Genomic DNA, 16,294 nt, shown 5'->3' with positions numbered 1-16,294 from the left:
ACCCTTTCCACCTCAGGCCTCTGTGGCCACCATACCAGCCACCTCACTCCCCAGACTGGCCCTTTCCCAGGCAGCTCGCCAGAGGGGGAGGACCCCTGGGCTCCCCCCTGGCTCTTCCACTATCACAACCTTGAACAAGGGCCTTGACCTCTCTGAACCTCAATCTCTACCTCTGGTAAGTGGGGATAATCCCATCTACACCACTGCTGCTCAGAGCATCAAAGAGCCCCTGAGCAGAAGTAAATCCTGTTTCGTGATGAACGGTGCATGACAACACTTCATCATAGCCCACAGCAGCCTGTGGGGGTCGACTCTGGCCCCCACATAAGCCTGGGTCAGGCAGGGGTGGGGACAGAGCCTGTCCTCCCTGTCACCCTCCCCCACAAAGACCTGGCAGGGGTGTTTCAGCAGCTGCCACTGTTCACTTGCTGGAGGACTTTCCTGACGCAGCAAAGTCACTGTGATTGGAGAAGTGTAGGCACACGGGGGACCAGCCGGGCAAACAACAGCTGAAGGGGCGTGGGAGGCAGAGCCAAGGTGGCCACTGGGCTCAGGCCAACTTCAGGCCCTGAGGCTACCAGATCTTAGCCTCAGTGTCTGTGCACTGCAGCATTCACCCCACCTCAAGAAGGTGTAGCTGAGACACAAGGAGTCGCCCTTTCTGCTAACGTGGGAATATGCCCAAGGTGCACTGTGCTCCAAGCCCACTTCCCTGGGGTCCAGCCTCATCCTCCTGCCAGAGTGCCCTGGCTAAAGAGCTGGGAAAAGGACAAAGGCAGCATGGGTCACCATCAGGGATAAATCTGCAGGTCCTTAGGTAAAGCATAGGGACTGCACCTCATTCACTTACTGCTTCCATCCAGCACTTCTATTCAGAACAGGCAAGGGTTTTAAATGGACATCAAGTGATCAGAAGGGATGCCAGTTGGAGCAGGGTCCTGAGGTGCCTACCTGTGCCGAGCAGTAATCCTTTCATTATTGGCTTATGACCAGTCTGACGGACTCAGGGAAGGGGCCTAGGTGAGCATGACAGCAGGATGGCACTTGGGACCTGAGGCCATGGCCATCTACCACCTGGTATGGTGGAAGGGTTATATTTTAACAGCCAACACAGCAATAACCAGTGAATACCAATGGAACATCTTTTCTGCTTAAATGAAAGTGAACTAACTATACATCCTGAGCTAATACTTAGGTTTCTCTTTTCACAAAAGTAGTGGTAAAATGATCCCCATCATACATCAACTGATATCATTCATTCATTCAACAAAAATTTTTAATTCACTATGGGCCTATTATGGGCCAGGTTTTATAAGCTGCTCAAGATACAGAGTCCAATAAGAAAGAGTTGCTCTTAAGGACTTCCTAGTCAAATGAGTTATATGATCAAGTAATTACTATGCTGACCACAATCAAGGCAGGCATAGCAGGTGGAGTGGGAATTAGAGGACGGCAGGCAATGGGAAAGCTTTCCAGAAATTAAAATTTGAACTGGGTTTTGAAGGATGCATAGGAGCTCAACAGATCATGCTGAAGGTAGGACACTCCTCAAAGTGGGGACGGCAGGAATAAAAACAAGTGACGGGTGACTCAGAGGAGGCTCACAGGACACGATGGTACTGAGGTTACCTGGTGCCCTTCTTGTGGACACTTACCTCCCGTTCCGGAGAGGCAAGTGCTGCCTGCTTCCTCCGCCTTGCCTCCTTGGACTCTTTCTCAGTCTCCCGGACCAGCTGCTAATGAAGCCCCCTGGGATGACAGAAAAAAGGGGAGGGGGCGAGGATGGTGGAGGGCTCTTGTCCTCTTCCCGAATCTGTTTTGCAGAAGCAAGGAAAGAGAAAGCTCAGTGAATGAACCAGCAGGACAAGTTGCCCTTTAAAGAGCCTGTGATGGAGCCAGGGAGGAGGCCAGAGGACATACATGAGCAAGCCCATGTGTGAGAGGTCATAGCAAAGCAGGCGGGGCTCTGGGAAGCCTCAAGACAGCACATGACAGTGGAATGCACAGCTCCAGAGGCCCCTCTAGTTACTGCAATCTCTGCCCGGACAGTTTCATGATAGAGCTTGGATGATCAAGGCCACTGGTTCCCTTCCTTGGTGTGGGACAGACCCACCTCTGGGAAGACCTGTTCCAAAAGGAGCCTTTCTGGTTTCCAAGGAGATGATCACAGGGAACCATTCTCCTGCCCCATTTCAGCTTACAGTTAATATACCAGATTAAGTGATTCATCCATCATTCTAATCACTTTCTGTATGCCAGGAGCACAGTAAGGGAGGGAAGGGCTTCTAGACATGGTTTGGAAGGATCCAGCCCTAGGGTTCCAGCCCACTCAGCTGACCCCATGCTGTGCCTTCCTGATGGTCTTTAAACCAGGATCCGGGCAGCCAGGGGCTCCACAACACTGGGCTTTAAAGCACCAGAAACATGGTCCAGGACAGAGCTGGCTGGACCTGAGCTGCAGCTGAGACTCTTTCATCGGCCATAGCGATCTTTGGGTCTGGTACTGGCTGTGGAACATGAGAGTATCTTTAACCAGCATAACTGTGATGGCACATAAGTTTTGAAAAATTTTTTTAAAAAGTGCTTTTTATAGCAAGCTACATGCTGGTTTAAAATAAGCTCCTTATCAAAGTCCTATTCACAGGCTGGCACTGATAAAAGGGGACCTCTGTAGCGCACTGATAAAAGGAGCATCCAAAGGAGATAGGAAAGGCCAGGAGATAAAGCAGAGGCCAGGAGATAAGGCAGACTTCTCCCCATGAGGAGAGAAGCAAGGGACACAGGAGGCTGGGCTCACACTTACACCACACCTCTCCCTCTCGGTATGTACAGAAACCACAGAGGCAGCCAGGAGGCAGCCAGAAAGAAGCTTCTCAACCCCTCTACCCTTTAGCCTCCGATTTATCAAATCATGTGCACGAGCATGGGATGAGGGGTGGAGGAGCTCACAGGCATCAAAGAAAGCAGCAGCTCTTCATGGAATCTTGTGAGAAATACAAAAGGGAAAAGAGCATCACTGGAAAGGAGGGCCCGCCTTCAGTTCTCCATGGTGACAGAGGCAGGAACCACAGAAACGCATCCCCATAGCATAGACCTGCCTGCCAACAGCTATGCCTCCCCGCCGTGCTCTCCCCTCCACCTTCCCCACTCATCAGAGCTGCATGAGGTTGGAGCCAGGACAGCTGGTCTACCCTCATTCCTCTGCCACCTGCTGAGGAACCAGCAATGACCAGCAGCCAAGGGAAGGAAGGCACAGTCACTGATGCCTGGCTGAGCTGGAGCAGCCATGGCTATCCCAGGCAGAAGATGGAAGGGGTCTGTATATGCCCCCAGGGAGGCTCTGGATGGCAGAATCCCTGAGGTGGGAGGAGGCTGCCTGGCCACCAGGGCTGTGACTTATCCTTGGAGAGTCCGGGTGTTCCCTGCGGCTGCAGCCCAAGCCCTGAGCGTTACTTTCCTTCTGCTCCCACAGGGCGAGGCGTGATGAGATGGCCATGCTGAGGCAATGTCAGGACTGTGAGATGAGATGAGATGAGATGAGTTGAGAGACTGAGATGGAGCTCTCTGCCAGACAGCACAGAATGTGACTCTATGGACACACGCAGCGCATGAGGTGACGGATACGAGACGGACCATGGAGACAGTGGGGAGAGAAGAGAGAGACAGGTTAGCACACGGGCATTGCCTGGCTCCCACCCCAACCAATGCCATGAACCAAGACCACATAGCTGGGCACAACTCACTGTCATCTACATCCAGGAGGAATGTGGTCAGCATGGAGCTGCTGGACATGGAGTGAACAGTGCCCTGAAATCCTTGTCCCCTGACACTCTTTTTCTTGACAAACACAATCAGAACATAACTATGTAACCAGGACCCTGACCACATGAAAACTAATCATTTTAAACTTTTAAAATACAAACATGATTTTATTTGAAGTATATTAAGGAGGTCCCGTTGTGGCACTGTGGAAATGAATCTGACTAGGAACCATGAGTTGCGGGTTCGATCCCTGGCCTCATTCAGTGGGTTAAGGATCCAGTGTTGCCGTGAGCTGTGGTATAGGTCAAAGACAAGGCTTGGATCTGGCATTGCTGTGGCTGTGGCGTAGGCCAGCAGCTGTAGCTCCAATTAGACCCCTAGCCTCCATATGCCAAGGGTACAACCCTAAAAAGACAAAAGACAAAACTAAATAAATAAATAAATAAAAGTATATTAAATTTGGAGTTCCCCTTGTGACTCAGTGGTAACGAACCCGAGTAGTATCCATGAGGATGCAGGTTCAATCCCTGGCCTCACTAAGTGGGTTAAGGATCCAGTGTTGCTGCTCAGTGGTGTAGGTCAAAGACTTGGCTCAGCTCTGACATGGCTGTGGCTGTGATATAGGCCCACAGCTGCATCTCTGATTCAACTCTTAGCCTGGGAACTTCCATATGCCGCATATGCAGCCCTAAAAACACAAATATGTATATATAATTTAAATTATAGTATTATTGAATAAATTTAAATATAACTTTAATCTTAAAATTATATTATAAAAAACAAAATTTTTAATTAAAATTAAGAGTCAATTTTGATTTAAATAGTTTCATTTATAAATCTATTCCAGAAATATTATACAGATATTAATAGATATTATAAATAAAATCACAAACAGGCAAATCTAATCTATAGAGATGGGGGCCGGAAGAGCTGTTAGCTTTCGTCTAGGAAGAAGCACCATGAGGAGAACTTCCTAAGGCAATAGGAGTGTCCCCTGTATCTTGATGTAAGTTGTGAAATGTGATATAAAATAGTCACTGTGTCAAGGGATTTTAAAATGGAGCCGGTGGGCCAGTAAGGAGGTGGACCTTACACACGCCACCCCCTACTTCTACCCGGTACAACCACAAACTTGCAACTGGTCCAAACCACACATATTACATAGACTCTGCAAGAACACCTGCGATTTGTCCCAGTCAGGAACTTTTACTTCCCTCTAGTGACAGCCTTGGCGCTCAGTCACGTCAAGCTAAGACCAGCTTCGGCCACCAACTCCAATTAAAATTCTTTATAGTGGAAACCTCTCCCTCTGCCTTTAAAAGGCCCTGTTCGCACTGCTAGCAGAACCTGTGTGCCTGGAGTTGCAATTCTTAAATCCCAAATAACCGGCTTTTGTTGGGTTACTGCCCCCTAGGTTTATTTAGATTGACCAAGTGCTGCTTACACAAGTATATCACATGTAAAAATGCATCCAGCTACACATTGAGATTGCAAATGTTACTGCATTAAATCGTATCTTTATTAAAAAAAAAAAAAAAAGAAGAACATTACCAGCCCCTTGACCATCCTTGTGCCCCCTTCTAGTAACTATTCCCCAGGGGCAGCCACTATCTGGATTTCCAAAACCACAGAAGAATGGATATTTCTCTTGTGAGGGAGCTGCTGGCTCCACAGTTGGATGGAGAAAATGAGAAAAGCATAGAAAATCATGACTATTCATTGACCCTGAGTTTGGGGAAAAGATTAAGCTTATTTAGCATCATTTTGAGAGGCTTAACCAACATTCAAAACTTTGGACCTACAAAGCCTCTTCTGGGCTTTTCCACAAGTTTGAGGAAGTGATACTCAACCAGGAAACTTCATCCCTGTGTTGCTTGCAGCACTAAAAACCTAAGTGTCCAATAACTAGAGAAGGTTGAAAAAACTAGAGTGCAGCTGACTTGAAAGAATAGTGTGAATCCACTGAAAAGGATGTTGAGGAAACATTTTAAAAGAGCTTTATTCATCCCACCATCAGACTTTCTAGAAGGCCAGTGTCTGTACAAACGTGCTGAAGAGAGCCTACCATCTCCTTTATTCCCATACTATAAACGGCAATGTCGGGCTGGGGGGGGGATGTAAATTACTGAGCCCTTAAGTGGAAAGAACCGGTCAGCCTCATCTCCAGGTGTCAGTAATAAAGTAAAAGATTAAATTATTAAAGTAAAAATAAAAAAACTGCTTTATTGCTATGCCAGCTACAGGATTCACACATGGTAAGCATACACTTTGCTGTTTTTTGAGAAACAGTTTTTAAAATAAATTTACAGAGTTTTGCAACCATCACCAGAATGCCATCACCCACAAAAGATTCTTCATGCCTTCGTGTCTCAAAATCAGACAGTGTCGTTTCTTAAAAAGTCAAACATAAAGTTAGCATACAACCCAGCAGTGCAGCTGCTGTTGAGGGGTTGCCTCAACCCCAGGAAATCACTCTTACTCTCTAACCTCTAGAGACTTCCTTTTCTGGATATTTGGTGTAATTGGAATCCTAAAGAATGTGGTCTTTTCTTTCATTTTGCATAATGCTTTTGAGGTCTGTCCACATTGTTGTGTATATCAGCATTTCTCTGCATGGATAAACCACATCCCCTTTATCCAATCACCAGCTGATGACCATTTGGGTTGTTTCCACTCTGGGCCATGTATGAATAATGGGACTATGAATAGTCATTTAAATCTTGGTGTGCTCATGTGTTTCCACTGCTCTTGAGGGGACATTGCTGGGTTGCCTGCTACCTTTATGTTTGACTTTTTAAGAAATGACCCCAGTGTCTGTTTTTCAAAGTGGCTGCACCATCTCCCATCCCACCTGCAGCGAGCACCTCACTCTCCTTTGGGAGGCATGTGCAGTCACAATGGAAGCTGCATTTGTTGGCTACACAGACACACACACACACCCACACCCACACACCAGCTATCCAAAATGGGCAAATAAGGAAGCACTCCACACAGAAAATGCAGAGCAGAATAAAATACAGCCCACCCACCCATATACACAGGTTCTGCACCTATGAATTCAACCAAGTGTGGATTGAAAATTTGGGGGAAAAATTCCAGAAAATTCCGAAAAAGCAAAACGAATTTGCTGTGGCCAGGCAACTATTTACAGTTACATTGTATTTACATAGCATTTACATTGTATTTATAACTGCCAGCAGCATTTACATTGCATTAGGTATTATAAATAATCTAGAGATGATTTAAAGTATATGAAGGAGGCCCTGCATACGTTACATGCAAATACTACACCATTCTATATAAGGGACTTGAGCATCCATTTTGCTATCTTTGGGGGTTCCTGGAACCAATCCCCTGGGGATACTCAGGGACAACTGCACCAAAATCTTAGTGAAGGGGTTGGGGGGGCGAGGAGGGGATGAGCCTCTTTCCTCCTCCTTTGACTTCTCATTTCTAGCTCGGATCAGGGTCCTTCATTGACGCCTCAGCCTCCGCGGCCCACGCCCACCCCCCGAAGATACCCCCTAGCCCAGACTGTCAAAGCTACTGTCGTTCAGGAGTTTTCAAAGGCCCCCGCCTTCTGTAAGTAGCTGCTTTCAGGGCCTCTTCCATAGCAAGACCCCTTCGGCAGCGTTTCACACCACCCTGCCTCACCGGCACCCACAAGCTGCTCTTCCGGAAAGCTGGTGAGACGCATCTCTCAGGGCCACAGTGAGACTAATCCGTCTCGCAAGATCCCACCGCGGCCCCGTTTTCCATCTCCACGTGGGGCCATGGCACGCCTACTCCCTTCATCTCACGAGAGCTCACTGTGGCCCTGGGCTTTGAGGGATGACCTCAAGCCTACTCTCATAATCTCGCGAGAGCGCACCGTGTCCCTCGTTTTCCAACTCCCTGTGGGGTGATTACCAGCAAACTCCTATCATCTTGCGAGACCCCCCTGTAGCCCATGGCTTTCCAACTCCACGTGAGGTGATGTCACATGATAGCTTGAAATCAGCCCTGCGTGTTTACGCCACAGAAACCGGCCAAAACCACACAGGAGAGCTTTTGCTCCCCAAGCCAGCCACTAAACATTGACCAGCACCACACTGGCTGACACCCCAGTGCTTGCAGGCCTGGCAAGGATGAAAGTTCAAGAGCTACAGACCAAGAAGGAACTTTTCAGCTTTGATGAGGTGTCGTGCCCACGGGGAGACCCTGAAAACATGTTCAAGCGCAAACAGCCAAGTCCCTGCTTTAGGAAGAAGCCCGAATAGTGTGGGCTCCCCAGCTTGCAGAAGCACGTGAGAAGTAAATAAAACTGGAGAATGAGCAGGAGGCCAGGTCTCTGGGGAGCGGGGCAGGGCAAAGAGAAGGGGGCCAAAGACACCCCTCCCCACTCAGCCCCTTAGGAGACACTGGAGAGGCCCCAAGTGACTCAGAGCCAGAATCGCTCTGCTCTGCCTGGGGAGCCGAGCCTAGGTTATGAATAGGTCTGACGTGCAGTGGCTGCCTTGGCCACTCTCCTCCCCCCAGCACTTCCCATCCGACCCAGGCCTGGCCAGGTCCATGGCTGCTTCCCAAGAATTGCCCTCAGCTTCAAGGTCTGAGGGGGAATCTTGGCTGATGGGCCTCGGCTGTCCTCAGCAGGGCTGCTGGCGGGCCCAAAGGGCCATAGCACATGGGGGCGATGAGAGAGAGCTCAGTTTCGGGCCTTTACTCCTGGTGTCCAGCCCCTCAAAGGCCCCGAGCCAGCTCCACTGACCCAGGGCCAGGAGCCAATCCTATTGAGGTAGGTTTGTCAAGCCTTAATTTAAGCAAGTGTTCTTATCGCCACATTCCCATGCAGGCCTGAAACTCACACCTGCTTCATCAGCTGCTGTTTTAAGCCCATGTGGAGGCCCCAGATGCTCTGAATTCATGGGATAAAAATCTCAAGTCTTCCCTCAGGGGTGAGGGACGCTGGTGAAAGGAAAAGTAACCCCCAAAAGCCAAGGATGGCTCAAAGCAGTTTTCCATGTAGACATACTGGGTCTGAGGGACCATATAGGGCCCTCAAGACTTTTCCACTCACCCTGCAATGTCCAGCCCTGATCCAGCAGCCCATCCTCCAATGACTTCACCTGTTTCAAAGAACAAACTCCCAGGCCTTTATGGTGGCCTTCAGGGCCCTCAGGGGCACCTGTCTAACACCTCTCCCCCTTGCTCCTTCACTTCTGTGACACTGGCCTGGATGCACCCTTTCACGCAGGTTTCCACCTCAGGGCCTTTGCACATTCCCTTCCCTCTGCTTCACATGCTTTTCCCTTGGCATGGCTCACATCTTCACCTCTTTCAGGTCTTTGCTCAGGGTCATTCTCTCCATGATCCTGCTGTCACCATCCTATTTAAACTGCTTCAGTGGCCCATCCACTGCACCCCACCCTATCCCAGGATGGCCCATCAGCCTGCTGGCTCTTTTCTTCCCCCAGAGCACTTCATCATGCTGATGTTTTTTGTTTAGATTCTGACTCTGCATGCAGAACATGGCCCTATGAGGTTCAGAATTTCCATCTGTTCTCTTCACCTGTGTAGCCCTGGAACCTAGAATAGTACCTGGCACATACTTTGCCCTCAATACATATTTGTTGAATGGATGAATAGATGAATGATTAGGAGAGTGGCTGGGGAGGGATAGAGCGGGCAGTCACCAGCAAGTCTGTGGCAGGAATCTCTGATGTCCCCTGTGCCGTCTGCATCTGCACACAGGGGACAGTATGTTATCATAGCCCAAATTCATGTCCTGCCACTAGACATGGGCTGGGAGCTGTAGGAGCCCAGGAAGTTCTCTGAGATTGGTTTTCTCAATTGTAAAATGGGAAGAGGATACCCACGTACCCACATGCTTAGTGGTAACTGCTTTCAATCATCTTTTCATTTTTGTTTGACTCCATGGTCAAAGTTGGCCTGGAGACCCCAGCCTAGGACCCAGAACAAAATAATTCACCAGGGAGAACCTATTATGTGCCAAGCACTGAGATAGAAATCTTATACCTAAACTGTCCCCAGCTCCCTTAAATTCCTATTGGACCTAGTATTTAATTATCTTAAAATCCTATCATCACATTTCATTCTCAAGACAGCAACCATGTAGTTGGCATTACTCCCATAGAGCAGACAGAGACTCAGAGAGTTTGAAGCACTTACCTGAGGTCACTCAACAAGAAGGTCAAGCTCTTTCCTATCAGGTCCCTGACCAATACTGCCAGGGGACAAGTAAGTTTCAATTCATATATCAACCCTGATAAATAGGTTGTTTTGTCTGGAGTGTTACATGGGAAGGACTCTGAGTTTTTTTGTCTGAGCTCAGAGAAAAAAGAGTACTCTGACTGATTATTAATTGTCTGCCTTGAGTGTAGAAGGAGGGAATGATTTACAATTGCTATTTGCCGTCTATAAGCTAAATGGAAAAAATTCACTCATGATTTGTACATGGTCCAGCCAAGCTCACCAAGACCTTGGGTTTGGTGATCAAAGTGTCAAGTGGTAGTGAAAAGGGACTTTGCCCAGCACACAGCCCTCCTCCTCTAATCCAAGCAAGAGAAGATCACAGCCAGCAACTGGCTGAGGATTCAGGCCACACACAACCCAGATGAGAACAGGGAGTAGGGATGAGTGGGGAATGAGGGCAGGGAGGGAGGTTAACAGAACAAAAGAGAGGAGTTCTCATTGTGGCTCAGCGGTTAACAAATCTGACTAGCATCCATGAGGATGCAGGTTTGATCCCCGGCCTTGCCCCTGGGAACCTCTATATGCCACGGATGCAGTGAGATGGAGAATGATGGCCAAAAGAGGAAGAGCAGGGTCTGGAGACAAACTACCAAGTCCCATCCTCCATCAGAAAGCTTCAGAGGCCCAGCCCACTCTCGAGGAATTTCCTGGATGGAGGATCAATGAGTGCCCTCTTGGTCACATCCAGTACTGGGGAGCTCACTACTAGATAAGACATTCAGGGTCTGCTCAAATAGCTTTCTTTTTAAACCAGAGCTCCAAAGCCCTCAGAGGCCACAAAACCCACTTTCTCCCATCCTAGCATCTGCAGGGCAGGAAAGGGAAGCAACTCAGCTGAGGGCCCACAGCTCCTAACAGCAACAACCAGGGTCCTCTTCTCCCAGTGCCCAGGGGTTGCTGCTTTTTCCTCCTACCCAGAGAGCTTCCTGGCCAGGATGGCCACGTGCAGACCCCAGGTCTGTTCTATGGAGTGATGGATATGGCATCTCATGTGACACTTGTGGGGTCCACCCCCAATTTTCCCACCTGGAGCCTTCAACCATTTCATAGGTGAGAAATTTCTCATGGTTCCACTCCTTCCCCTGTGAGTGCCCTGGACTTTTCTCTGCAGAACAAGAAGACACTTCCCTCCACAAGAGGCTGACCACAGTGAGCACAGGGGGCTTCCGCCCTTCAGTGGGCAGATGTCAGTCCTGTAGCTCTCACATCTGAGCCTGGGCCCCACACTGCCTGTTGCCAAACTTCTCTGAGCCGCAACTCTCCTGTCTGTCAAATGGGGGTGCTGGTCTTTCTTGCCCACTTTCCGGGGGTGGTGTGAGTACCAGCCCTCTGTACACCTGAGCCGTCGTTACTGACTTTATGACAACGTCCTTTTGCAGTGGTCCCTCCCCAGTTGATGAACTGAGATGGAGTCCTGGGCCCAGTTCCAGTGTGTGTGTGGCAGGGTGTATGTGTAGAGGTCAGCTCAATTCTGCATCTGTCTACCTGGAGTTAGGGTTAGATGCCACAGGTAAAGGGCTCAGTCCCAGAAGACCCCCCACTTCAGACACCAATTCCAAGCCCAGGTTGTTATCTGTGCTTCTGACCAACTGGCTATAAATCAGAGGTTCCCATGAGCCCCTCCTTGGTTTTGATAAATTTGCAGAGCAGCTCACAGAACTCAGAGAAACATTTCACTTACTAGATCACCAGGGTTTTTTGTTTTGGTTTAGTTTGGTTTTGGGTTTTTTTGTTTTTTTGTTTTTGTCTTTTTAGGGTTGCACCCATGGCACATGTAGGTTCCCAGGTTCCCAGGCTAGGGGTTGAATCAGAGCTGTAGCCGCTGGCCTACACCACAGCCATAGCAAAGCCAGATCCAAGCTGACTTTGCAACCTACACCACAGCTCATGGCAACGTTACAATCCTGACCTCACAGACTGAGGCCAGGGATTGAATTTGCATCCCCATGGGTACTAGTCAGATTTGTTCCCACTAAGCCATGATAGGAACTCCTAGATCACCAGTTTATTATAAAAAGATAAAACTCAGGGAGTTAACCCTTGTGGCGCAACAGAAACGAATCTGACTAATATCCATGAGGACGTTGGTTCAATCTCTGGCCTTGCTCAGTGGGGTAAGGATCTGGCGTTGCCGTGAGCTGTGGTGTAGGTCACAGATGTGGCTCAGATCCTGTGCTGCCATGGCTGTGATGTAGGTCGGCAGCTGAAGCTCCGATTTGACCCCTAGCCTGGGAACTTCCATATGCTGCGGGTGCGGCCATATAAAAGCAAAACAAAAACAAGATATAACTCAGAACAGCCAAATGGAAGAGAAGAATGGGCAAGGTGGTGTGGGAGGCAGGGAGGGACTCAGAGCTTCAATGACCTGTAAATGCACATCTCTTCCTGAATCTCCCATGTTCACCAACCCAGATACACTCTGAACACTGTCTATATATTTGGGACTCACAGCTCCCAAAACCCTTGGAATTTCCTAAGTATTGAAAATGATAAAGTGTCTTGTGATGTGAATGAGGTGACTTTTGGAAAGTCAAATATATATGAGATGGCCAAATACATATTTTTGGTCTGAACAACTAAATATATAATTTCCTTTGTAAATCACAATAATGTACCCAGCTCAATTAAAAGCTCCAAATGCTTTGCACATCAGCTGGCTTTGACAAGTGAGCACCTCCCCTCCCCAACCCTTACCCACTTCCTCCATCCCTAAATCATGCTATGAGTGTTTCTCAGAGAAATAATTAAAGAGAAAAACTTGGCTCCTCTGGCCTGTTGCCTCTCCCCTCTCCATATCTGTGGTTGCCCCACTGACCCAGGTTGGCTACATGCGCATTGCCAGCCCCCGTACAGCCTGATGAAATGCCAGAACTCACAAATAAACCTCCTGGCCTAGTACAGGCATAAGCAATAATGTTTCTCTTGAATGCCAGCATCAACCAATCTGTAATTGGGGGCTGCCTGGAGTATTGTATTGAGAAGGATCCAGCGCTATGGCTCAACTAGCAAGAAAGTGTGCAGCGATCAACTAGCAATGTCTGCCACAGGCACAGGAATGGTTAGAAGTGGTGCCTATGCCAAGTATTTGCCATTTTCAGTCTGGTGTTTCCCCTGCCACAGTGAAGCAATAGGTTAGTCAAACTTCTGCTGGGAGGCTCCCCTGACTGATTTTTATTATTATTTTTTTAAAGGGCTACACATGTAGCATATGGAAGTTCTCAGGCTAGAGGTCGAATCAGAGCTACAACTGCTGGCCTACGCCACAGCCACAGCAGCTCAGGATCTGAGCCGCATCTGCGACCTACACCACAGCTCATGGCAAAGCTGTATCCTTTAACTCACTGAGCGAGGCCAGGGATAGGACCTACATCCTCATGGATCCTAGTCAGATTCATTTCCTCTGAGCCATGATGGGAACTCCTTCCCTGACTGCTTTTAGAGTTTGATTGTTCCATTGAAAGGCCATCTTTCTACCCCTGCTGGGTTGCTACCTGGAGCTGTGCTAATACAGCAGCCACTAGCTGCTATTTAAATTTCAATTAATTAAATTAAACTAATTCAATTAAAATATCAGCTTCTCAGTTACACTAGGCACATTTCAAGGTTGAGGCACCACATCTGGCTAGTGGCTACTGTACTGCACAGTACAGATACAGAACATTTTATTATCAAAAAAGTGCTGGAGAGGGGGTGCTCCCAGTATCTGGCAGGTAGGGGTCAGGGATGCTGCTCAGCATCCTATAGTGCTCAGCCCCTTCCCGGCCACAAAGAATTATTCAGTCCCAAAAGTCAATAGTGTGGAGGCTGAGAAACCCTGGCCTGGAAGAATCATGTCAAGTGGAGGGGAGCATTAAGGGGAAAAAAAGGCAAGATAATCTTGCTTTAGACAATCAATGTGACATAGAAAGCATTGAGAAAATGAGCCAACCCACTGCCGACATATGAATAAGAAGAAAAGTAATTCCTAGACCCATCACTACTTCAGAGCTCTGGGGCTCCAGGCAAGTCTCTAATCCTCTCTGATTCTCAGTTTTCGTCTCGATAAAACTGGAACAGTATCATGTCCCCCTCCTGGATTATCAATGGATTGAAAGAGGCAATGAGTTTGAGTGGGCTTTGTTATCTGTCTCTGTGGTGCAGTGTTGCCTAATGGGTTTTCTTAGTTCCTGTTGTTTATTAGACCAGACTAAATAAACAAGTCTCTAGCAGAAAGGCACCAAGTCCCAGTTTCATTTCACTGTGCATGACCTTGGGTCACTTAAGCTGCTAAATCTCACTTCCTGATCTGTAAAATGGGGCTAAGCACTCATGCCCAAACTTGAAGCAATATCCAGCGTGAAGGAGACATTTAATCCCACTAAGCAACCATCTCTCTCTTTCTCTCTCCACTCAACAGCTAATCCAGTTGCACTCCATGAAATTGAAACTCAAACCCCAGCTGGTACCCAAGAAACAGCTGAAAATGCATGAAGTCTTTTTATGGGCAGAGATAAATTCCCTTGGGATCCCAGACCTGGAAATTCTTGCCTCCCTGAGCATGAGCACTGGCCATGTATTTGGTAAACCCACCTCAAAGATTCTCAAAGATCTTTTGTTTATTGCCAGAAACTGTAGTTTTTAAAAGTAATGAAGTATCAGGGAGGAGCACAGTGAAGCAGAGCAAGAAAAGAAAATTATGGAGCTGGGTGAGTCATGCCAGGGCAGGGATTGGGGGGTGATTCAGATGAAGCTGATGGTGACTCTGGGCTCTTCAGAATGAATGGTGTGTGTGTGTGTGTGTGTGTGTGTGTGAGAGAGAGAGAGAGAGAGAGAGAGAGAGAGAGAGAGAGAGAAAGAGGTCAACACCTGCCTTGATGGTTATGAGATACCCTGTTTGTGTAATAAAGCTCATTTTCATTGAAACTAGAGCTGAGATTTAATCCTTTCCTTTGAGGCTTGGAGGATGAGGATGGAGAAGGTTTGGGGGGTGGGAGGAATAGGGAGATTTCAGTTATTATTCCTAGAATGGGGAGCCCCAGGCTCTGCCCTGAATGCCAAACTTGAAAGCAGGGGCTGTTTTAAGGCCAGTGCCATCACTGCAAAGCTGTGTGTCCTTGGGCAAGTTGCTAACCCTCTCTGGGCCTCAGCAGCCCCATTTGTGAACAGTTAGGGCTGGATGTGACAGCACTTGGGGCCCTCCACTTGTCTCAAACTGACTCTTCCATTTTTCAAATAATTCAGTTTCACATAGTTTAAATATTAAGGGTACCATGAAAAGACATGAAGGAAACGTAAATGCATGTTACCAAGTGAATGGACCCAATCTGGAAAGATGACATTCTGTATGATTCCAACTATATAATAGTTTGGAAAAGGCAAAACTATGGAGACAGTAACAAGATCAGTGGTTGTCAGAGGTTGGGGGAGAGAGGGTTGAACAGGCAGAGCATGGAGGATATTTAGAGCCATGAAACTACTCTGTATGATACCATAATGATGAGTATATAATTATGCATTTGTTCAAAACCACAGAAAGTACACTCCCAAGAGTGAACCGTAATATAAGCTAGGGACTTGAGGGGATAGATGATGTATCTGCATAGGTTCATCAGCTGAAACTAATGTCCCACTCTGGTGGGGAATGTTATAATGGGGGAGACTACAAATGTAGGGCACGAGGGTGTGTGGGAAATCTGTGTAACTTACCCTTGATTTTTTTGGGCCACACCCACAGCACGTGGAAGTTCTCAGACCAGGGGTCAAACCTAAGCCACAGCAGCGACCTGAGCAGCAGCTGTGACAACACCAGATCCTTAACCCCCTGAGCCACCAGGGAACCCCCATCCCCTTAATTTTTCTATGAATCTAAAACTTCTAAAAAAATAAAATTCATTAGCTAGAAAAATTTAAGGATATACCATATACCATAGCAACTAACCACCTGCTTAAACTGGACCATTCAAACAGCTGTTTTTATCTCCTAGGTAAACTAGAAGCTGCTGAAGGGCTATCCTGTCGAGACCTAGTAGAGACCCAGCCAGAGTTCCCATCCCTCTGGAAGTCCTGGGAGTTTCTCTTGGGCATTTGGGGCTTCTGGTCTCATCTCAAAAAGCCCCCAGAAGTAGTTCTCATCATGGCGCAGCAGAAACGAATCTGACTAGGAACCATGAGGTTGCAGGTTCGATCCTTGGCTCTGATCTGGTGTTGCTGTGGTTGTAGTGTAGGACGGTGGCTACAGCTCTGATTAGACCCCTAGCCTGGGAACCTCCATAAGCTGCGGGTGCGGCTCTAAAAAGACAAA

General features: G+C 47.9%; 1 protein-coding gene across 1 annotated transcript in view; it reads right to left on the bottom strand.

The window, feature by feature from the left end:
• MYO18B (myosin XVIIIB) overlaps positions 1-2,483 on the bottom strand; it is a 219,907-nt gene extending 217,424 nt beyond the window's left edge. The window contains 3 exon segments of the mRNA XM_021073682.1: positions 1,656-1,738; positions 1,741-1,813; positions 2,418-2,483. Of these exon segments, the coding sequence (XP_020929341.1) occupies positions 1,656-1,738; positions 1,741-1,813; positions 2,418-2,483 (222 nt within the window).

This window comes from Sus scrofa, chromosome 14 (assembly GCF_000003025.6).
Source record: "Sus scrofa isolate TJ Tabasco breed Duroc chromosome 14, Sscrofa11.1, whole genome shotgun sequence".
Lineage (NCBI taxonomy): Eukaryota > Metazoa > Chordata > Mammalia > Artiodactyla > Suidae > Sus > Sus scrofa.
The sequence above is the reverse complement of the archived record's forward strand: the minus strand, read 5'-3'. Positions and strand labels throughout refer to the sequence as shown.